At 43.4% G+C, this 25,206-nt stretch overlaps 1 protein-coding gene across 1 annotated transcript; it reads right to left on the bottom strand.

Annotated features, from left to right (window-relative positions):
• Window positions 1-327: 327 nt before the first annotated feature.
• hif1al (hypoxia inducible factor 1 subunit alpha, like) lies at window positions 328-25,206 on the bottom strand. Its single transcript, XM_085795688.1, has 15 exons — window positions 25,163-25,206; window positions 10,790-10,980; window positions 9,414-9,649; window positions 8,643-8,727; window positions 8,301-8,416; window positions 7,387-7,571; window positions 6,354-6,460; window positions 5,887-6,034; window positions 5,357-5,634; window positions 4,876-5,039; window positions 4,696-4,797; window positions 3,869-4,005; window positions 3,538-3,646; window positions 2,885-3,008; window positions 328-1,988 (listed from the first exon to the last, which is right to left on the bottom strand). The coding sequence occupies exons 1-15, from the start codon at window positions 25,195-25,197 to the stop codon at window positions 1,921-1,923; spliced, it is 2,085 nt and encodes a 694-aa protein (XP_085651814.1). The 5' UTR covers window positions 25,198-25,206; the 3' UTR covers window positions 328-1,920.

Raw genomic sequence — 25,206 nt, 5'->3', positions numbered from 1 at the left:
ATCCAATGAGGAGAGAGAACGGCATAAAGGGGTGGTCCTCTCTGTGTGTGCAGCCAAGGGATGCGCGTGAATGTGGTGACGTAGGGACGAGGGCGGGGACTGCTAACTCCATCGGCTGACAAGAAGTTAGCCAAAACGACCAGATCGCTTACTTCTGCTTTAAGACATACTACTGTGTAATTACAGATGTGATCACACCTGTTGTGTCACGGACAGAGGTTCTTGTGAAGAGACAGATATTCACTTATCACTTATCACTTACATTATACATGGGAACCGCCCCTCCCTGAACCATGTTTTATCTCAACTCACAGATCACACTGCTGCTTCTGCTTCAACAGCTTTATTTAGCTCAAGAATGCATACAGGATAAACAGTCACAATAAAAAGGAAACATGAACAGTATTTCATTTTCTCCCTCATTTTAAATCACTGGGGACATTTAGAGCAGATCCTGTGTGTGAGTAACAAGACAGGACGGAGAAACCCCCTTCACTGACTTGTCTTCACCTGGATGATAAAAGGCACAGAGAGCTTTGGAAGAGCTATGAAACAGTTTTCAAATACACTTACATTTGCAAGTAAAGATTGACTTTCTTTGAGGGTTTATGTAGGAAATAACAGGCGTCTGAGGTCAAATATAAACGATGCTCTTCATCTCAGACAGCATAAAAACATCACAGTATTACAAACACTGTGACTTTAAAATACAGGTCGTTCATATGTGTTGAGGCACACCTTGTTACAAGTCAGAAAACTCAAACTTAAACATAACAAACATATTAGAACTAGTGTTTCATTACATTTCTACAGAGTATACAACAAGCTGATTCTACTGTTTGTCTCATACTGCAAGTTAATCTAATTAGATATTCAAAAATATGACAGATGGACATATCAACATTGTTTGTTTAACCACAGAGGAAACACAGCCATGTGTGTGAAACTCTCTGTGGCTGATGGCCTCTCATTAGCTTATAGGGAGTGTTAGATGAGGGAAACCCCACCCATCTGTAGCCTCAGGACAACAAAACATACACCATGATTTGCAGATGATTGTTGACTTAGGATTCGTAGATGACAACGTGATAACATTCCCAGATGGGAACTTTCTAGTTAATGTATCGTTTAAAAAAAAAGGCTTAGCACAAGTGTATAAAAATATGTAAAAATATGCCACTGAAACAATCAATGCCACTGATATTCGCAAGTCTGTTTGTAGGTGTAATAGTATTTAGCAGAACACGGCAGTGAGTTTGTTTAATGCAGAAGAACAGAAAAATGGCAGAAAGCTGTTCATACTTGACAGTTGTTGGCTCAAAGTCAAAGCAAAGCATTATGGGAGTTCCTGCACAGGCGTGACATGATGCTAGAAGCACTGAAGCAGATGGATTAAATGTGATATATTTGAAAGCTGCGCTAAATTTAGCTGCACAGAGAAATGACTTGTTCAGTTTCATCTCACTGTTGTAGGTGTTTTGATCTTTCACAACCTTTGTATTGAAAATGTTTAGCACCACCTGCTGTTTTCATTTAACACACTGACCACAATGATGATTCATTCATCACATTTACATCAGTTATCAAGTGTAAAAACAGGAGGAAAAGGTGTGACTGAGCTCCTTCAGGGGAAAGAGGGTGAATTTCAGGATTGCCAGTCTGACTGTCATTGGCTCTTGTTTCACAGTGAGAGACTGATGAGAGAACACAACAGAAAGATTCCTGGTTCGGCTACAAGCAACAAGGTCCGAGCGACCTTACAGCATGGTTATGCAGCTTATGTGCGTCTATATTCATGTGCTTACATGTTTGTGATGTGTCGCGTTTGTATGTGTGCGCTCAGGATACTGTGTTCACAGAGAAGTCCGGTGTCGACCATCTGGCAGAAGTCGAGCCAACTCTTGTTTGACAGGAACTCCATCAAGTCATGGGCGAGAGAGGCGGCGACAGGTCAGGAGGACGAGGTACGAACACGTCCCTCATCAGAGCTGGGAGAGAAAAACAGAGAGACTGCAGCTCAAACTGAGGTGTGATGACGGCCTTCACTCTGACCTGCAGAGTGTTTGATACTCAACAGAGACTGAATCAAATAACCTTTATAAGATTCAACAAAAAGGTATGAGAAACTTCTTGTCTTGGAAAAGAAAAGGAAAAAACTAATTATTCATACGGACATAATGAACTTTCATAATATAACCTTTATAAGACCTCATTCACACCTTCCACATTATGATGTGGATGATGAAACAAGAGGTTTAAGATGTGTTCAGGATCACAGTGACTGGACCGTCTGCAGTCGTGGTCTGGATCACATTCAGCCCATTTACACCTGACATTAAAATGTGCATCTGGATCAACAAAAAGCACACGTTAATGTGAGATTTAAATGGACAACACACTGGGACATGAATATTTATCACAAACGAGGCCACTGTGATCAGTTTACAGCAAAGGTAAATAACATGCATACAACAATAAATAATCAAGATCCAATCACAGCGAATCTGTCTATTAGTGGAACTAGCTCTATTAACACTGCAAATGAAAATGGCCCATAATTAGATATCATTATCCAGATTGTGATGTGAATAATTGTGACTGATTGGTCTACATCATTGGCCTGTTATAAGAATTCATTCTGAATCAGTACGCATTTTTAAAACTTAATTTGTAGTAGGACTTGACTCGGCCAGTCAATACACTGATCAGTCACTACATCAAAACCAGTCACTTGTTTCAAGCATTTTATTGTTGGTACTGGGCATTTAAATCATGTTGGTTAAAGTAAGGAAGTAAGGTGTTAGTAGGCAATCAATATCTTATAACAACGTGTCCTCAAGAATATAAAAGTACAGATAGGTGTGTGTGTGTGGTTGTGTTTTACCTGCAGTATCACAGAGTCCCTGTATGCCTCCTAAAATAGGGTCTCTGTCTGTGAGTAGCTGACTCCGCCCTGCTGGGCCGGGATCTAGGATCAGATCGGACTGTTTGGTCTCCTCCAGACTTTCCTGAACATGGAGGGTAAAACATGTCAGAGGTGATGATAAAAGGAGCCTGAACCTCCTAACCCGTCTGAGATCTTTGACTGGACGCTTCAGTCCAGATGCGCGTTGATCAGTTCACTGATGTGTTTACTGCATCCTTGTGTTTTAGCCTCTGAAAACATTCATAGTGCTGTGGGACACTTGTAATGATCAGCCTGTGATCTGTTAATAATCAACTCATCTCATTTTTTGATTTTACCGTAAACTAAATTTAGAAAACAAGCACACTGTGCTGAAGCAGATCAACTGTGTTTCATTTGCCAAAGGTCACACCTAAGATGTTTTCCTCCGTCCTGTCATGTGATCACTCTGCACATTCTCCACCAAACAAGTTTGGGTTAAAGTGAAGGACCACTGACTCATTATTAAATTCAGTGGAAAGTTCTGAGAGCAGAACAACGATCTGTTGCTGGTTTCCGTCAGTGCATTTTGTGAACTTCTCAAAATTTGTGCTGGATAAACACATTGGGTTTTTATTCTGCCTCTTGCTCACCAATAATCTGTGGCTGAGGAGAAGTTCCTCTTCTATTGAGGAAGGATCTTGTTTCTGTCTCTTGTCCTGAACCATCAGCTGAGATGTCTCTTCATCTGGGTTATGGGTCCTGCAGGACAACGAGACAGGAAGACATTATGAACCAGGTCCAGCATTTGTTCATACATGCAAAATTTAGTAAGCAACTTGTCCTCTGGCGCCACCCTCAGGACAAACTGCAGAGCTTTCATTTAATCATCCTGTGATGCTGTTTGCTGGTGGGCTGAAGGTGCAGCTCCTGTACATGTGAAACACTTGCACACCTGGAAACCACTGGGCGAGCCTGTCTTACCGCTTCCTGCTCACAGCCGAAGGTTCACACGGGGAGGACGAGGGTTTGTCGGCTTCCTCCGGCAGACTGCTGAGGAAGGTCAGCTGGAAGTCATCGTCCATGGAGATGTAAGGAGCCAACATGTCCAGATCGAACCCCTGAGAAAAGACAAACCGGAAATTAAAGTCAGAGGGAGAAACAAGCACCATCTACGAATACGAATACGAATACGAATACAAATACAAATACGAATACGAATACGAATACGAATACGAATACGAATAACTTGAAATTCATTTCAGCTCATCTACTGTACTATTTGCAGAAGAATCAAAACGTGACCAAAGATGTCCACATCTTAATTTTGAAAAAAAATGTCCAAAATGTCCAGACTTCCAAAGCTGCACACAAACACCTGAAACAACTAACAGAGACCAAAGCTTCATGGATTCATTTAGTTTTAAAGGACCAAAGGTTACGTCTACATGCATGTGAATTCTCCTTTCATTGTATTTCAAGGTTCAAGCATCAATATTTAGATTTAAAGTCAACAGATTTCGACCTGTTAACGACCTCTTAATAAGGACACTGCATTTCCAAAGTTTAATGCTCTTCAATTTTGATTTTGACCAGTTTTAACAGCACATACCTGACTTTTTCTTTACATGGGACAGATGAGATTCAATTAATGATTTAAGTTGTGGCAGTTACAGTCCACTAAGGGTTATGGTGAGGGGCATCATGACCTGTGCTAGATTATTTTTTAATCTTTCAACCGAAATATAAAGATGAAGAGTGCAATCAGGCATAACAACAGGCAACAGGCGGTCTGTGTTTTGTGCTCTCACCTCCAGTGGTTCCTCTGTCTTCTGATCTTTTTCCAGCCTGATGGCAAAGAACCTCTCCACGTTGTTTGTGTCCATCTCTGTCTTCTCTTCCCCACGGGGGCTCTGACAAACAAAGCTCTTCAATCAGACAGAGAAACCAACACGTTCAGAGTTTTAAAGTGATTTAAAGCTTGTATTTACCAGCTCAGGATCAAGTGAGGAGGCTGGTGATGAGGATGAAGGTGGTGTCACGGGGCTGAAGATGGGTGTGAGGAGCTGTCGCAGCTGTGGGGTGCACAGATCCTGAGGGTGGTCCGGCATTAAGTTTGGACTGGCCGGATAGAGGAAGGACAGCTCGACAAAACCTGACAGAGACAGAGAGCAAATCAACAGATGAGCACCATGTAAACGAGATGATCTTATGATATTAATATCAGGCAAACATCCCATCGGCCTCAGCTCTACTCGGATGTTACATGGTAACTAAGTGAATATTTCAGTACTTTGCTGACTCAGGGTCTTATTTTGTCTTCAAAGCAGAACAAAATGAAACTCTAGTTGCATCTCGTGCAAACGACGTGCCGCTGATTTACTTCTCACGACGCATGTAGTCCAGCAGCTCATTGTGCTGCAGGAGATGAGCTTTCAGCACTGACGCAGAAACGTCTTCCATGTGTCTCACCTCCTGGCAGCGGCACCACACACTCTCCAGCATCCGGAGCCAACTGAAGGAGCTCCTCTGGATCCTTCAGTGTGAAGAAGAGGTCTGCGGCGTTCCCGGGACTCCGACCCACGTCCTCGGTCTCACCGGCGTCGACAAGCTGCTCGTGGTCAGAGCTGCAGACGGCAGACGTCTCACAGTCGTCTGGTGGCAGCGCCGGTGACTGGGGTTCAACTTTATGCAGCTGACCACAGCGGGTTTGCTCCACAGAGAAAATGATGTCTGGCTGCTCCACAGCGCTGCAGAGGAGCAGACGGAGGAGAGGGGGAAAAGCTGAAAACAGTTGGCACTTTGATGATTTTTCTATTCCTAAAGGATTTGTTGTTTGTCCTCTATATCTTTTATAACCCACTTCATCACCCGTTATGTAACCGTTATGTTTACTCGACATCATTTCCCACTTCTCCTGTTACTCCTAAAAATAACAGCTCTGTCCTGGCAGCAGCAGCAGCTACGGTCATGTGACACCACCCCGCTGCTTATTTAAGTACCTGAGTATGAAGTTGAGGCAGACGACGGCCTCGGGCTGCGACGTCTTGTTACTGTAGAGGACGGTGGCTTGGGTCGCTGCCCAGACGAAGCCGCCGTTGTTTGCCAGGAAACGGTAGTGGCTTGTGCTGACCTGCCCTTTGGACAGCACTACAGCAGCAGACGGGCACATGAAGAGAAGAGATGTGGAGGGGAGGACATCATTTCTGATCCAGAAGGACCAGCTCCAGAGCCCCAGCTCATGTGCAACACAATGTCTTTCTAGTTTGTTTACAGGCTTCAAGAAATCCACAGTCATTCACCCCAGACATACAGATATGAAATTTGAAGTTTATTTCAACACTTTGGCGTCTATTAGTGATAAATCTTGTTAAATTCATGCTGGTTATTTGTCGTGGTTTTGTTTTTGTTACATGTAGATCTATTTTTCTGGTTGTGTACACCCACACCCACATACACACACACTCACATGTGTGCAGGCTTTTGTTGACGTGATCTGAGTCGAGCGCGTGATGGAACTCATAGGCTGAGCGACCAATCAGATCATCTGGGTTGTATCCCACCAACTCCGTAACCCTGGAAACAGAAAAATGCAAGAAAAAAATTGAAACAGTGAAACAGAGAGGTTCAGCTATTTATATTCTTTTCTCTTATTTATAACTGCACTATTTATAATTAACTTCACATATATAACATCATTCTAAATGTGATTTACAAGATGGGTTAAACTTGAGGATGAAATTAACAATTAAATGATGACATTAAAGGGATAGTTCACCCAAAATTCAAATTTCACTCATTATCTACTGAGTAGATAATCTACTCACCCTCATGTCGACTAAGGGCTGGGAGAAGTTTCAGAGCCATCTGTGCCTCCTCGGAGTTACGGGGGTGGGGTCCATGCAGCACTGCATGTCCATATGACGGTTACGAACGGGGCTCACTTTTCTTTGTCCAAAAAAACCCCCATCCAAATACCTCCACACTGCTCGTCTGTAATGTCCCTCTTGTATTGAAGCCCCAACATGAGAAATTGCCTTGTTTGCAGCTGAAGCTCCCAGTGTGTCAGTTCGTTTGCCGGTGATTTGCACTGACACCGGCAGAGCAGTGAACTGAGACACTGGGAGCTTCCACTACAAACAAGCTTAAAACATATACTTATTTAATTTTTTTCGGAAGAATTTCTCAAGTTGGGGCTTCAATACAAGAGGGACATTACAGACGAGCAGTATGGAGGTATTTGGATGTTTTTTGGTGTGTCTTTTTGGACGAAGAAAAGTGAGCCCCGTTCGCAACCGTCATATGGACATGCAGTGCTGCACGGAGCCCCGCTGTAACTCCAGCCCTTAGCCGACATGAGGGTGAGTAGATAATGAGTGAAATTTGAATTTTGTGTGAACTATCCCTTTAATCAAAATAATAACATTTAATATTACATTAAAGAATGTTCCTCTGTGTGATATGTTACTGTATTTCTCCTCCACAGGGAGGCGGGGTCTTACCTGCCCTCACAGTGTGTGAAGCGCAGGTCCATGCTGTGGCGAGTGAGAAAGGTGCAGGTGTCCAGAGGGAACTCCACGCTGGACGGGTGGGGGATGGGCTCACACAGCAGCGTCATCACTCTGGCTGCAGGTGGCGCCGTGGAGCTGCTGCCAAAGGGACGCATGTGACCGGTACAATGGAGAACCTGGAGAGGGAGAGAGAGACAAACAGAGAGACAGAAGGTATAAGGTTTCTGTTTCCTCGGCAGTGTTTGATGTTGGTGTAGGAAGGAAGCTGCTACAGTCTACTATTGTGATTAAGGTTGAGTTGAGTTGAGTTGGAGTTGGAGTTTATTTCGATCAGCAGCACATCAAAAAAATAAATGGAACCACAAGAAAAAAACAGTAACATATCCCTCTAAGAGCAGGGCTACATGAGGCTGATCGAAAGGGTCAGGGCTGAAGCTACTAGCTTATAGATGCCCTAACCTTTAAACCATACATGTAAATATATGTAGGCTATATACAGTATACATAAACAAACAAGCATACATGCCATCAGAAAGTCAGAAAATACCTTGTCAAACATACGTTAAGTCAATTCATCTTCACTGACAAACTGTAGTTCAAGTCTGTCAGGTTTCTGAATGACCATTAAGACCATTAAAATAACAGTTAGACACAGTCATATTATATCTAAACTGTGCTCGTTGTTCTTCATGTTGCGCAAAGTGGTAAAGGTTGAGTCTGCAGTCTGCAGTCTGAGTCTGTGTGTGTGTGTGTGTGTGTGTGTGTGTGTGTGTGTGTGTGTGTGTGGACATGTGTATTGTTGTAAATCAGTGTTGGAAGTTGCCGCTTTTGGCTGTCTGGACTTGACTTGAGCACTGAGATAAGATTGTGTGTGTGTGTGTGTGTGTGTGTTGGCGATAGCTAACCTTCCAGGTAGCAGACTTGATGTTGACCGTGCGCCCCCTGCTGGTCAGTGTGCTCTTCATTCTCAGGAAGAAGTTCCTCTCACTCCGCTGCTCCGTCTGTGACTTCTTACTCAGACCTGAAAACAACGTGGCACAGCTCATGATGCACAGAAAGCTTCTCCAAACCAGCACTGATAATTCATTACCTTAGGGGAATGATAACTATTGATTTAAATATCTATAGATCATTAATAGATCTGAGCTTTATGATACAAGGGCTGTCTAAAAGTGTGGTTTTCAGAGGGAATCGTGAGCAGTGTTTCTGCTGTTCAGGACTGGTGTTGTAATAATAAGGTGTCTGACCTGGACGAGGAGCCAACAGGTCCCTGAGCTCCTCCTGATCACACGGATGAACAAAGTCATAAACACTCTGACCCAGCAGCTCCAGCTGTGAACAACACAAACACAAAAACTGTCACAAGCGAACAAAAACAGATGACTCAGTTTGAGGCTGAAAAAAACTGCTGCATCTGTTTTTAAAAGCTGAAGTCAATTAACATTCAATTTGTCACTGTCAGAGTTGTTACAGCTCGACAGCACATAGCAGGACAGTGCATGCCACTCTGCATGTATGTTTTCAGTTATCATAACACTGTTATGTCACAATGACGAACGTGATGTCAAACAGAGCTAAGAATAGAGATAATGGATGATCTCCATCCAGCTGGAGTGGCCCAGAGCGGCTCATGTACTGACCCCACGGCTTTAGGTGAAGGAACCATGTCTGATTACAGACACAGACATAGTGTATACAAAACAAGGAGAGAGGGGTAGTTTGGGACTGAGAAACAATATATATTCAGTGCACAATTGCATTTCAGTCATCATGATGTTGATGATTTTCTTGAAATATATTTCTTTTTGTAGGTACGGTGATTATTCCTCACATTCACTTCTTTCTGACTGATTGCACTGGTGTAAAGTGAAATGTTGGTGCTGCTTTGAGATAAGGCAGGAAGCTTTACGGACGAAACGTGAACATCTTTGTACAATATGATGTGTGTAATGTTTTAACTACTTCTGTTTGCTCTTAATGCTGCCAGGTCCACTCTGCAGGTTGTGTTCAGGCTGTACCTGTGTGATGCCGATGTGTCTGCTGACGCTCTCCGTCAGGTAGATCATGTCTCCTTCCTCGGTCATCACCATGATGAAGCCAGCCAACGCCTGAGGATAGAAAGCATCCATTGGATCCCCCTCCTCCTCCTCCTCCTCCTCTTCCTCCTCTTCCGCTTCTTCCTCCTCCGCTTCTTCTTCCTTTTCCTTCTCCTTCTCCTTTTCCTCCTCTTCAGACTCCTCTTTTTGTTTTTCACCTGTTATAAAACAACCAGGTGATTATTACCACAGACAGAGCAGGTATCTATTTTCAGTGTTGGATTTTCTTTGACAAGAATATTTCCCAGCAGCCTCCTGACTGTAACTCTTTGCTGACTTTGTAATTATTTGTGAATTGCACTGATAGTTGAGTCAATTAAACCTTCTTCTTATTTTCTACTGAACCAATTTTCAGAATAAATATGTCGGAAAAGCTGCACTTCCACATCTTCATACATTTTTCACATCTGACGCCCTGAGTGGAGATGCAGAAATTCAGCTTTGTCCCATTATTAAGGATGTGTTCACTATTCTGTGCTCACACTTAAGGGAATGAAACAGCACTGTGCGGACTCATACCATCAGAACAAGACACATACACACACACACACACACACACAGAGACAACAGCCCATCAGGGAGCGTGCAGCCTCAGAGAGCGGCTTTTTCCAGTCTTACAGCCGGTAACGATTCTGATCACTTTACCTCTTATCCCATCCCTACTGAACATCAACAAGAAGTTGAGAGACTCATGGCGGAAGGATTTTAAAGGTTGTAGGTGAGACTACACTGCACTCATACAACGCAAAGACACCAAAGGAAAGCTCACATTTCCCTGTTTCTTCATTTTCATCTGTATGTCTTTATGGAAGCTGACCCTGACAGTGATGTCACCAATCATTGTCGTTAGATTTCAATTAGGTGGAAATGACTCCATTCATCATTCAGTCCTGTCCACTCATCCACAATACAGGTTTCAATTGCATTTTAATGATTTTCTAAAAGTTTCAGGGCTTTTATTATTAAGTACCAGTAGAGAGAAGGAGAGAGAAAGAGAGAGGGATGATGACATGAAGCAAAGGGCTGGTTGGATTTGAAACTTTTATCATGTTTAATTTAAGCTTTACTTTAGCTTTGTTGCATTTTTACTTCACTATTCACAAGATTGACCCTAGAAGAAAACCCTGCTGATGCGCCTGTCACACGCACTAAAGGTGGCACTTGTATGTCAGGCTCAAAAAGTATCTGCACAAAGGTTTAATGACAAACACATATTCGTATGTTGTGATAAAACTAAATCCCAATGCTCAGTGAGTGGGGAAATGTTCTGTCGGCTCTGGTGACTGTGCTCTTCTTACCAGATCCCAGAAGGCGCCGCATACGCAGGGCGCTGAGGGCGACCCTCATGATGGCGGCTTTGTCCAGGTGGGTGGAAACTCGACGTGGCAGCGGCAGAGTGCGGGCGAGCTCATAAAACACCTCCGTCTCCTGGCTCCGCCTACACCTGGCTGCATCACGAGAGCGCAGCTTCCTCTGCTCCGAACTGCTTCTGGAGAAAGAGGAGGAAGATAGAGGGATAAGACAAGATTTACAAAGATGAAGTAAGAGCAGGATGAGGGAAGGGCAGAAGAAAAGAAAAGATGTTTGGAGTAGACAGGAGATGTGGAGTGTGGGAAGGAAAAACAAGAGTTTCGGTGGGGTGAGCTCAGGGTCAAGAGACGAATAAACGGTCGTCACACTCGTCACTTCACGTGTTCTCTGAGCTCTCCAACAACATTTCCTCAAAAACAACACTTCACGGCTCCGTCACCACCACCATGTGATTCTCTTTGCTTCTTCTCTCCACACACACTGTTCTCACTGTTTGACTTCTCACTGCATGTCAGTTATTTGAGGCGATAAAATGAAGAAACTCTAATCAAAAGACTTCTCATCACACTTCTGTCTTCTGTTAAATGGATCAACACAACTGCATCATTCTTCAGTGACTTCTGCCACATGTTGTTTCAACTTATTTCAGAGATTATCATATCATATCGATTATCATATGCTGGTTTTATAAACTAACAGCAACAGTCGTCTGAATTCAAGAAACACCTGAGGAGATGTTCAGGAACAGCTGGTTGACATGCACCTGCAGCCCAGCCTCAAGTACTCTACATAACCAAACCACCACAGATGCTTCATATCAAGATCTAAGAGACGGCGTGCTTCATAACAACTCAAACACAAATGAACTGCCCTTATAAAGTCTGATTTGTGAACTGGATTGTTTTTAACTGTGGCCAGATAAATTACTTTTGCCGTGGGAAGACGTTTCTCTGCCCCCTGAGATCTGCTCCACTGCACAGTGAAACCACAGCAGAGCTCTGCTGCCACTTCGCCTCTCTGGAAAATCATCTCTGCTCTTTTCAAAAACAAGGGAGAGACAGAAACCTTCACGTCTTCATACGGGTGATCACAACCAGTTCAGCTTTATTAACATTCCCGGATTGTTTTCTTTGTCAAAGAGGGAGCAGGGCTGATAACAAGAAAAGGGAAAAAATGTCCAAAACCACAGAGAACAGAATGTTAGTCATTTCAGCAACTGGGAAACTGTCCAGAGCCGCTCTCCCTCCCCTGCAGACTTTTCTTCCCTGTCTTTTCATTTATCTCACACACACGCATGCACGTCCTGTGCTGGATTACCAGTTGATATGTAGGTTTGGGCAGATGCACTCTGGTCCCCTCTGAGTCTATTATCACCATTTTAGTGTAAAATAATCAGTGAGTCAAAATGCAGCAACACACCTTTCACGATCCTTCATACTTAATTTAGGCTAATAGGGCAGTTTTCTGTGTGTGATTTAATTCATCTAGAGAGGGTGAGCACATTGACTCTGTCCAGTCTGTTGGTTGAGTATGTATGAGTTCAGTTCACCCAGGATTTCTTTGACTACAGCTCAGTGTGCAGCTGCAGCCAGCGGACGAGGAGCATGATACAACACCAACAGATATACATACAGTTTATTCCAATAGTAAATCAAATGGTGCCTATAAGGTCTGACCTCCCTCAGCGCTTTAATACAACAGCCCAGCAGCGTTTCATCAATCTGATGGGCTGCGTGACTCTTTGAAGATGTAATATGAGCGTCCTGATCACACTTAGTGGGGAACAGTTGTTCCGGCGTTGATAAAGAGAGCAAACACAATTACAGAAGTGTTTGTAGTAACATACTTATTAACACGTGGCCAACGTATGGGATTGAAGGTCCACTCCAAAATAACACACTCCACTCCACAGTACAGACGGATAAATCATCCTGGCTAATGTCAAAGATTCAGATATCAGTGTTTATGTTGGCAGCACACGTGTGCCAGACAAGCTTAAAGGTCATTTAGAAACATTACATTGGTTGTGCTCCAGAGAACAAACTGGTTTTACACTATGTGCAACTGCACGGTGCATCTTGGTCTTTCAGCTTTGTACAGTTTGTGTTTATGTTCATCAGATTAAATAATGTTATCAGAATGTAGAAACTCCAATAACTCCTGTGGGAAATGGCCATTTCACTATGTACTCACTATGTATCTGAGAAATATATGTGTGTGTGATTTGCTTATAATACATGTCACTGACTTATACAAGGAAAATGTACACTGTGTTCTGGTGAAGCCTGCTTCTTAGGAGAAGTTCACATAAGGACAGCATCAGTTAAGATTGTGTAAGACCACAGCAGATACAACGCAGAGGTTTCCTGTGCAGGTGTGAGATATCACCCTTTAGCTGAACACAACTCCCTAATAGGGAGTAGGATGAGTAACTCCTAAACAGGGTATGGTACGGAGAGGAACCAAGGCGGGGGGTGATGATAGAGAAAGAGTATAAGAAATAGTGAAAGGGTTGAGCTTCTTCAGAACACAGGGCGCTCGGCTCAAGACACAGATCTTCTGTATTGTGTTCTCCAAAGATATCTTTGCTTAATAAATGCTGATGATATATCAACTCTAATTCTCTCGTGCAACTGGTTCTTCCTTGCATCAAACCAACCGCGGGGAAGTCAGAGGTCGACTTCAACAATTTGGGGGCTTTCGTCCGGGATGCAAGGAGGGGGACGAGAATCCGGCAAAACAGGATCAAGCACCAACAACACCGCAACCAGGGTCGACCCAAATAAATAAGGTAAGCAGAAACCTGTTTAACGAATTCTGCACATTGGGCATTTCAAATTGCTTTGGTTACAGTGTTGGAGTGTGAGATCAGTAAAAAGCCGAGAGAATAAGAGTAATACATAGGTTGAAAGAAAAAGTAAGAATTTAAAGGACAAATAGTGTCGGTTTAGAGCCCCGTGGAGGGAAGAGCCCTCCTAAAAGCAACCACTAAAAGTCACCCTAGACTGTAGCAAGTCCCACTGTCCTCTGACGAGGGGACAGAGCCTGCGGTAGGCGGCTGGGTGTAGTTAGTCCCGGGGAATTAAGGGTCCCCCAAATTAACAGAAATAAAATAAAATTGTTGTACTGATAATTAATGGTAAGTAGTTTTATATGTCGTATGAAAAGTGTTGACAAGATCATTTTTTCTCTGCATGAGACATCGTGGCACGGAGGACAACAGAGAGAGACAGAGAAAAAAGAAACTCAACACCACGGTTGGTGAGAAAGAACAAGGAGGCAGCAGTGGAACCGTACCTGGGGCTGAGTGGGTCCTGCTCCGAGCCATCAAAAGAAAGTGGACCGAGCCACGGCGGACCAGCCCCTTCCAGGTCACCGAGAGAACCTCACACGCGGTTCGGCTGAGAGGTAAAGGGGACACCTGGTTCCACTGGAGCCAGTGCACCGCATCCACGGCCCCACAGAGGTCCGTAGCAGAAGTCCACAAGGACCTGAAGGAAACGAGCCCAGAACCGGCTGGTTCTGAGAAAGACCACTCCAACAAAGAGGCAGAATAATCCTCTGGAGTGGTCCATCGGGGCAAGGTAGTCTACCCTTGCACCCAGAAGACAGCTTGGGAGGAGGTGAAAAAGCGCTCCTCTCCGACACGTAGTGTGCCAAGCTACCACCTTATACTCATCCGAAGACAGCTGGGGAGGAGGTGAAAAAGCGCTCCTCTCCCGACACGTAGCGTGCCAAGCTACCTGTCTGTGTTTTGTTATGTATGGGAGGATAGATGCTCGCTAGTGTGGTGCAATTGGCGGGAGTCGCTTCGCGAGTTAAGCCCATCATGCACCCAAATCCCCATGTGTCATTACTAAATAGTGGTGCTGGCACTGTGACCAGATGTGGTCTTGCTGACGCGCATGCGATGCAGTCACTCTTAACCTGTTCTTTCGCGTTGTTTGCTAACCATTTTAGCCACAGGTTGTCATCGGTGTATCCCGTGGCAGATTGTATTACATCTAGTGGTTGGAGGGTATTATAGTCTACTTATATTATTCCTGATTTTCTTATTTTTGTCATATCCTGAAGTGCAGGAGCCGGTGTACTTGTAGAATTGTTGTCAATATTGATTTTGACCGGGACTGGTAACAGGTTAATTTTGATTAACGCCCCGGTGTCCGTCCCAGCTTGATCTACCCCTAATGTAAGATACAACATGGTTGTATCGGAATGACTGGCTGGGTAGAACCCGCCAGTCAGTCCTTTCACGGTTAGTAACACAGGGTTATATTTTGTTCCGGTTGTAGCCATTAATTGCCCCCTTTGGAAGTCAAAGAGTGCTGCTTTATCTTTTGGCCCATAGGAGTAGGACGGGGTCCATTGGGTACCCGTCCATCCTATTGCCATTCCCCAATCTGAACACCAGGAATTCATACACCCTACAGGTCCGCATGGCTTCTTTTGCCGAGAACAGTCCGCGTTTAGCACTGGAGTGGCGCACAGATAGAGGTCATATCCTCTCCATTGTAGAGGCTTCCCTCCGCATGCAATTACGTCGCAGAGGTCAAATTGGAAGGTCGTGTGTGCTCCCGACGTATAGTTTAGTTCTAGCCCCCCATACCGTTTCAGGCAGTAATCGGTACTGCCTGACGAACTTCTTTTCTCTCTCATGACCCGGGGTCTGCTACTTCGCTCCCACATCAGAATGCCCGTGACTATTACTGCGGACGTTACGGACAGTACAATCAGATACCTCCAGTTCCCATAGATTTGCATATTTATTTTGTTTTTGTTACGTTTTTAAACAGAATATTTTGCCCAACTGTAAATGATGGCCCCCAGAAAAGTGATACAGACGAGTAACCATAAGACAATAAAGAAATTTAGCACAACATCCTTCATACTTGTGTTCCTTTTATCTACTTTTAGCTTTAGCTGTAAAAGAAAACTGAGTGGGATTGAATGAAAGTGCTACAGTGGGCTTAGCGACTCGTGAACTATGTGCTCTACTATGTGTAAGCGTTTTAGCGTGTCAGACCTTCTTCATCTTCAACCTACAAATATACCGTAAGTGTATACACAGAGTTGAACCCTCAGGACCCCTTGGTAGGGCCGGTCAATGCCTATCCTGTGGAGTGCTGGATTACCCTAATAGTGGGTGCCAGCCGACCTATTATTCTCGTCTGCGGTTGGATGAGGATGAGTTGGTACTGGCCATTCACTCCAAAAAAGGGGTCAGAAAATTACACCTGCTTCAATATTCAGGCACAAAAAACCAAATTTCTGCTGGGAAACATTTCCAATAATTGGTGCGGGACAGTGGAAGATGGGTCGCAAATCGGACCGTGGGCAAGAAGCGGACTCTATTATTACTGTGGGGGACAAAGATTGTTTGTCAGGATTCCATCAGGCAGCACCGGCTTGTGTGCAATGGTGCGGCTAAGATCTCCATTATTTTTAATGGGAGACCGTCGACTCCCTCTGTTTCCCACACACGAGTTGTCGGTTAAATTAACCGCTAGGAGACGGAGGCATATCATGAAGCGATCCAGTATTGCCGGTATATCCAGCATGGCAGATCACTTTGATCTAACCAAGAACTCACCCACCTACATTGATGCGATAGGAGTACCCAGAGGGGTACCTAACGAATACAAATTGACAGACCAAATCAAAGCCGGATTCGAAAATCTTCCAATAGTAGCGGCGCTCTTCCCTATTACCCCAAATAAAAATGTAGATCGTATAAATTACGTCCATTATAACGTCCTGCGACTCTCGAACCTCACCAGAGATGCGGCAGAAGGGTTGGCGGAACAATTGGCTCCTACATCTCTGATGGCTGTGCAAAATCGCATGGCTCTTGACATGGTGCTGGCTGAAAAAGGGGGTGTTTGCGCTATGTTTGGGGATATGTGTTGTACGGTCATCCCCAACAATACTGCCCCCGACGGCAAAGTGACACGCGCACTAGAAGGGTTACGAACATTGTCTAAAACTATGCACGAACACTCCGGGGTAAATAACCCTCTCGAAGATTGGATGACAGGAATGTTCGGACAATGGAAGGGGTTAATTATGTCAATACTAATGTCCGTGGCGACCTTTATAGCTGTCATAGTAACTTGCGGGTGTTGCTGTGTACCGTGTATCCGTTCGTTGTGTGTTCGATTGATTTCGTCCACCATAGAAGGCAAGCAGTGAATACATGATTACAGTACATACATGTTTACAGTTACAGTTTGGTTACTCTCTCTGATCCACACGTCTCCTTCCAAAACTCTTAACTTATAATTATGGCTATGTATTCACACTATAATGTATTTACAATTACATCAGATTATCTGTATCCATTTTTTCCCTTTTAAATTATTTTTAAAGAATTCTTCTTAATGTGTATTTGTTAATCAATAAAAAAAACAACAACAAGAGAGGTCTTTTCATGTGTCCTGCACATTGTGAACTGGTTTGATATTATACTATCATTGACTTGTTTACAGGCATGAACTGTACAGATCATACTTTGAGGAAGGAAGCCAACAGCACTTGGGACACACCGAACCTATCATCCATCACACGTCGAAGCTGTAGGCTGTGAAAAGTAGATCAGTGTGGTAAAAAAAAAAAAAAAACACCATTCACGTCACATGTGTAGACTCCATAGTCTAGTATTCAGAGAGTGGAACACAATGTTCCTGCAGAGACTGTACCGGACTTCAACACACCCTCAGTGTTGTACGCCCTCATCCAGGATGACAGCTTGTATTAACTGATACTACCTGTAAAGCTGCTAATCTCTGTGAGAATATCTGAGTGGGGAATAATGAGGTTTGTCAAACACGCTGCACAAACAGTTAAACTCCTCTGACTGGACTTGGTATATGTTGTTTTTTTTTTTAAACTGGAGCAGTAAACACAAAGGGAACAGATCTATTGCAACATCTTTAGCTACATTACGTCTTTTATACAAAGGTTAGCAGTGTAACACACACACACAAACATGTGACTTCTACAGTGTGTGTGTACATGAGTGTCACAACGGCCAATTTACTGCAGCCAAGATATTCATTGCTGGGATGAACAACGCTTTTTTTCAGAGACAGTTCAGCTGCCAAGTCCTGGTGTATTTGTGCAAAGACATAGAGAACATTACAGTTGCTGTACAAACAGAGCCAGACCTCGGTCAGACACGCAGCTTCCACAGCAGAGGGGTTTTCTTTCTCCATCACTGCGGCCCACAGAGAGAGCTGTTGTCAGGTCACTTCTAAATCCTGGTGGAAATTTTCTTAACATTTTCTTCCATTTTAGCTCCATCTCTGTTGCAAATCACTCGCAATTACCAGAGGCCACCTGTCAGTCAAACAGTGTGGGCAGAACCACAATGTGCTTTTGTGGATTTTCTCCACCTCTTATGATTGATGAAGAAAAACAATTCTGATTACAGCTGCATGTAATGATTATTCATTATGACTTATCTGCTGATCATTTTCTCAACTATTTTTGGTTCCAAAGCATGATAATATTCAGTTTATTGTCTTGGATAATGAAGAAAAACATCAGATCCTCTCATCTGAGAGTCTGGAACCAGAGAATATTTTGGTGTTTTTTCTAGAAAAACAAATTACAAGTTATAAAATGTGTTGCCAATTGTTATATTTCAGTAAAAACATCTGCTACTGTTGCACAAATGACAGCAATTCTCCCCCGTATATTACATTGTAGCTCCATGCAGACAGTCTACCCTCATAGATCATTTTATCAGGCCCCAGGAATGGGATCGGAGCCTGTTAAAACCTGCATGTAGATAAGATACCAGAGAGGCCACAGAAAAATGTGTTTGTTTGTTTTTTTTCCAATAGCAGAGTGTCTTGTGATACTGAAATGTTAGTATCAGTGTGAACTTAAAGGGACAACGAGGAGTTGGAAAGCGAAGTGTTCTCATACTACATTTACCATGATGAGCCTCGCGCGCACAGTGAAATTCTTGGACCGGCGCAAGACGGACATCTTGCCAAGAATGTTTTCATTCATCAAGAATGAAAGTCAGAGGTTCAAAGACGATCACATACTGTCGTAGTTCTGACCATAAACGGCGATTCGGCGGCGTTGTTATCATGACCAGCCGGGCAGCGTCCGCGAAACCGAAAGTAAGGAAACACTGTTCGGCTCGCCCAGCGCTTCCGCCACTAATTAAAATAACAAAATAACGATAAGAGACAAAACGATAAAATGGAGCCATTAACAAGTGTGGGTAACGTAGATTAATCCACATTAACGTGAGACTTTTTTATAACCAAATAGAAACTCCTCGTTGTCCCTTTAATAAACTCTTTTCAATTGTAACAAGGAAAACACATTTTTTAAGCCAACATTGATTTATTGTATTGTCTTATTCGTTCCTGTTTTTTTGTATTTGGGGATTTGGGCTCAATGTTTTCATATGTTGTGTACAATTTTATTGCATCATGAATAATAATTCTATACTTTTTAGTCTCACCTGTAAAGAGTTGTCTTTATTTCATGTCTAACCAGTAACCACCAGTTTTTTATTCAAACCACCCTCTGTTTTCTGTTGTGTGCTGAGATTTGCATTGCTTCTGGATGCTGCTAATGTTAACACAGTTTATTTAATCTTGTTTCATTATTTGTGTGTCAATTTACTCTGGTTCACACACAGTTTACACATCCCTGCAGGCAGACTTGTCAGCACAACTTCTCAACATCTTTTGTGTAAATAAATAGTGCGGGAGCAACCACACTTCAAATAGCTTCTACAAAGGTCATGTGCATTTTGATACCTGACATGTCAACATCTTATGACACAATATTTCAAGACAGAGTATTTTTATATTTGAGGATTGTCATGTTACATCTGAGTGGAAGTGGGTCTGAACACACACACAGACACGTAGGCAGACCACAGACCACCATGATATACACATACTTGCATGCCAAGATGCATGCTGACGTGCAGACACACCCACATAAACATAAACACAAAATCCCCTCATCCAGAAAACCATCAAGCAAGGCGTCTCCAGGACAATAGATCCTACTTCAAACTGCTGCTGCTGAGGAGCTGGACTTGTTGTTGGCTTGTTGAGTCAGTCCCCCAGAGTCTCATGTTAAAATGTCCAACAAGAAATAAAACAAGTGTAGCTAACCCCACCCTTGAGTCTGGAACGAAAAACTATTTTCATCTATCTACGCTAATGCCCTCCTTCATGACGGTACGGGGGGGAAACTTCATGTTACCCATTTTATCAGACTGATCAATTCTTACTGGTATACATTAAAGGGGGGTGGCCTCTTTGAGTGACAGGGTGGGTGTCCTGTCAGTAGACCAGTTGCTACTTGTCTGCTCAGTGTTACCTCACCTCACTGAACGTGACTCATCTTACTTGTCCCGTTTCCACCTGGCAATAACATGCGTTTTCAGTGGTCGGGTTGCAATCGGATAGTGCTTGACCACATGGAAGTACATAATGTGAATGTACCCAAGACACATTGTGGACGGTTGTAACCCGATGGGACAAACCACCTCTGAAGTTTGTTATGGGAGGTATTGTGACCACATTGAACACAAGTGTAAATGGTAATGGGTCCTGTGATCGGATCGGATCTCAATGTGGACACTGGACACGCATATTAATGCCAGGTGTAACGGGGTAACTGTGTAGGTGTCTTTGTGCGACATTCACTGACTGACAGAAGCTGATGAAGTCTGTTGGACATGAGAGAAACTGTAGTATGATTTTTTTTTTTTAATGTTAGCATTAGCAGGCATCTGTGTCTGTGCTCTGTAAGATTTGCTTTTTCGCGAGCAAATTAGCCGATAAATGAATTAGCGTTGGTAAGCAACAAACAAGAGACCCAAACAATAAGTTGTGCAAACGATGCTAACAGGAGTGAACGCTTCAGTCAGACACTGACAAGATGGCGCCAGCAGAGCAGTTCAGTCTGAGCTCCAGAGCCGCTCCTCAGAAACCTGTGGGTGATGTCGCTGAGGCTGCGTCCACATTTATCGACAGTCTGTGGTTTTCACATGATCCCACTGACTATTAGCAGGGAGGCCTGACAGGACTCACTGACAGATGATACAAATCGAAAAAAAATCTACAGAGCTGCCATGGAGGGCTTTGAAATACAGTATATTCAAAAGGCCAGGAAATAATCAAGATAATAATGTATGAATCTGAAAGACAATCAAAAGAAAGAATTCATGCATTTTTACTAATTTCTTGTCTTTTTTCCTTCGTCTTTTCTTTAATCAGTTAATGTTAGCCTCATAGCATAATTGCCTAAGTTATTTTTTGGCCAAATTGAGATATCTGCCTCTCCTACCACTGCTGCATCACCTTGCCTTATTGGCTATGTCCTCAACCAATCAGAACACTTTTTAGAGTCCAAAATCACTATCTGCCTAAGTCAGCTGTTTTTTCTTTTTTTCCGAAAATGTTCAAATATGACTTAGGCAATTATGCTATTAGGCTAACGTAATAAGTCATTAATAAGTCAACAAAAGAATCTGCAACTATTACCACGACCAATTAATTGTTCATAAAAATGCCAAATCAGACATGAGTAGCCAAAAACAAGCAATTTGAAGACTTTCTTGAAGATGTGAAGATTTTGAAAATGAAAGCAGCTGAACATTGCAGCCCTGGTGGACCACTTTTGTATGAATGGGAGAGAAAAATCCAAAAGATTGTATCAACAGACATGAAAACAACAGGATTTACCTCCAAGTTTGTCTCAGATTGTTCTACAATCTGTACAACATACCTCCACAATCACGGCTATTACTACAACCACAGTTAATAATACGGCCTCCAATGCTGCTGCTGCTAATAATAATAATAATAATGTGTCACAGTGATACAACATTAGAGCGAGCCTCACACAGTAGTGACTGGTCTGCCAGGGGGGAGGAGCCTCGGAGAACGTAGTGTCCTTGGTTAGAGAGCAGAGCTGCATGCTGGCCACCATCTCCTATTGCTCAATACCAGTGTGTGTTTCAGTGTGTGTCTCAGTGTGTGTGGGAGGCACATAAAGGCCTGACTGTGCTCTGCACCAAACACCAAAGTGTGTGTGTGTGTGTGAGAGAGAGAGAGAGAGAGAGAGAGAGAGAGAGAGAGAGAGAGAGAGAGAGAGAGAGAGAGAGAGAACAAACTGCGGTTACTTAACATCCCACAAAAGTGTGTGAGAGGGAAAAGCACACACACACACACACACAGAGGCCAAATAGGGACAGCCAGTCACAGACACGCCTCCAGCTCCTCCTAACACACACTCACACACTGTATCTGTACAGTAGGGGTGTGTATATAAACCAGACTGTTAAACACCATGTTGACCTCGCATACAGAACACAGTGTCCTTCACTCAGTTAGATGTGAAGGAGAAGTCTAACACAAAGACTCTGTCTCCCCGCCCCCGCCCCCACTAACACAAACACATCCTGCAAACAACGTGCACATAAACACACACACAGACCAGACATCGAACACTGCTGGCGACACGTGTGTTTCACCACATATTAAACTCATCCTTGTCTCGACCGGAACACTTCGTTCACCAAAAGTGTGTCGAGGTGAGGAGAGGCCTCACTCCGAGTGTGTGATGGTGTGTGTGCAGGCAGTCCACCGCTGCTTTCAGAGACACACACACACACAGACTCGTACAAACAAGCACAATCTCACATGCTCAAATTACAAACAGCTGTTTACTGGCTTTTGGGCGACAGTGACACCGACATGCTTGGACTGAATTCTCCAACTGTCAATAGTTCACCTTTAGACTAAACTAAACACAAGAAAGATTTATTGTTTTCTCCATCGTTACAATCTTTACTGGATTGAAGTTGAGGAAGAGATGTGTTCATAATTACTAGTTACTGTTCTGGGGCTTTATTCATAACCACATGTACAAAACAAGGCCTGAGAGAAGTGAAACACCACTTCCTATGGAAAAGATTAAAACTATGAAAACAAAGCATTAGCATTAGCTATAATCTCTGTATGCAGAACATCGGTCACATTGACTTGTTTGTAACGGGTGGAAGTGTCACTATGTTAACCTGCATTGTCCCTATCAAATAAACTGAATTAAATTAAATTAAAACTTGTTGGTTTGCTCAGTATCTTCAGGTTTGAACTATTCCTCTGACTAAACACCTAACCTCACAATAGCTGCAGGCCTAGTGATCACTACTTGAAAGACGTTTTGCAGGAGCATTAACAGTCTATGAATTCAGACTTACATAATAAAGACACAAGACCAGATTTGATATTGATGTAGCACACAGGAAATTATTTGGGACACAAATATAACAGGTTCAGGTTCTTGTAGGAATTGAATATGAACTTATGTGTGCATTATTGTGCAGAAACCAAAATGGCCATCGTATTACATAACACACTCAACGGTCAACATCTGACACCAAGAGTGTGAACCGAGTCAAGCAGGAAAACATCTGTTTGACTTCAATATTCACACGCACACACCACCGTCATTCATCCATCACATGGTTTGTATTTTATTTGCTGCTCTGAAAAGCGCTTCAAACATCTGCTGCTAAAATAACTTGAGTGTCATCTGGCTGAGCACTGGCACAGGAGTGCACCCACTCCTCCGTCTTGGCTCTCAGATCAGATCAGCAGAGACCAGTCGGTCCGTCCACAGGTGTGAGGAAAACGATCATGCACCAAAACCTGGCTCTGACTGTCTGTCTGGTTTCTGTTTGCTCACTCACTGCCTCTCAAATAGCCCTGGATTTAAATCATTATGTCTTCATCAAACTTTTGAGGTTTTTTTCTTAAACAATGACTTCAATGATATTTCATTTATTTATTTATCAATTGTTGATGGTGAATTTTATATATCAACTCAATTAACTGACCTCACGTTTCTGAGCTAAAGGTAAAGAAGAATTAGAATCATGACCGTTTGTAAGGTCGCGGTAAATCTGAAGAAATACGTATGTTTTGTTTTTCCCGTTGAAATGTCATATAAACCAGAAACACCAGTATGACCACACCACTCTGAGCTGTCACCCCCCTAAACTGAGCAGCAGGTTTTATAACCAGCATCAGATTGGCAGGTCATTTGGGGTTGTGAGCAGAGGCATCTCCAGCATGTTGCCCCCTCTGTCCGCACAGGAGGAAACCAGTCTGCTCCCACAGCTATTTCCAGCCCCACTGTTTGCATTGGACACTGGTGGATTACAGTTAAAATGTGACTTAAAGCCAAATATGGACGACAAAAGACGTGGACTTTTTAAGCAGGTTCATCAGTGATAGTCCTCTGCCTGTTAGGACACTGGTGGGATGGCTCCTTTTTTGTGTGTGTGCAAACTTCAATGTGTTCACACTTTGTCCTCTTAGGCCACGGTACACTGACTGGATTGGTCTATAATCCCCATCAAAGCGGTGCCAGGTTGTTAAACGCCCTATTAAATCCTATTAACAGGCAGGTTCACACAAGACACCAAGCCAAACACTAACGTGACTGGACAGGCTGCAGTATGGTGTGCTGCTATAATGTATTAAAACACTGTGCTGTGCTCTTTACAGCCTATGTAAACAACATTGTGGCATCTTTAGCTTTTACTAAAGCAACTTAGGAAAATAAGAGGGAATTCTGCTACTGGTTGCATTTCATAGTGCTTTAGGATCCTTTATAATTTTGTGATAAAGTATAGTATTGGGAGAGGTAAAGGAGGCCAGCAAACACATAAAGATGAACTCACTCCATCTATCCTATCCTATCCTATCCTAATCCTCTGTGGCTGTCTTACATGATAAAACACAAAGACTTATATCACGAGTCAGAGTGAATGACCATCAGTTGTGTTTAGACGAGTGGTCAGTCTGTGGCTGCAGGAACAACTAGGCTACTACTACTACTATTACAACTACACAGTCCGGACACTGAGCATCAGAGCTGCACAATACGGTCTGCTCCATTAAACAGGCCTGCTCCGCCATAAACAGTCCGCTTCAGCTTCTCTCCTGAGCTAACCCTCCCCCTTATTCTGAGACACCATCACATTTCACACTTTCAATCCGCATTTGGCGCAGAGATCAGACAGCAGGAGACAATGCGGGAGGAGATGTCTCCTATGCAGCATCGCAGTTATTTGTGTGTAGGCTACATCTATAAACACATCATTGAAACACAATCACACACAGAGACGAGCTCCGAGACAAACAGTATAGGGCTACACCACAGCCGCTGTTGTTTTCCACCGTGCGTCTTCCCCAGCGACTTGTGTCGGAAAGTTGCATCCAGCACAATACGTCAGAGAAAGCACCGCTCGGACTCACACATGCTCCAGGTTGTGTTAGTGTAAGGAGGAGGGGGTCTTGTCTTACCGTCGGACCGCGACTGTCTCCTCTCGCTTCTCCATGATCACACT

Source organism: Trachurus japonicus, chromosome 13 (assembly GCF_045865225.1).
Source record: "Trachurus japonicus isolate A0001 chromosome 13, Traja_1.0".
NCBI classification, from domain to species: Eukaryota; Metazoa; Chordata; class Actinopteri; order Carangiformes; family Carangidae; genus Trachurus; species Trachurus japonicus.
Note: the sequence above shows the minus strand (reverse complement) of the source record. Positions and strands in the feature narration are given on the sequence as shown.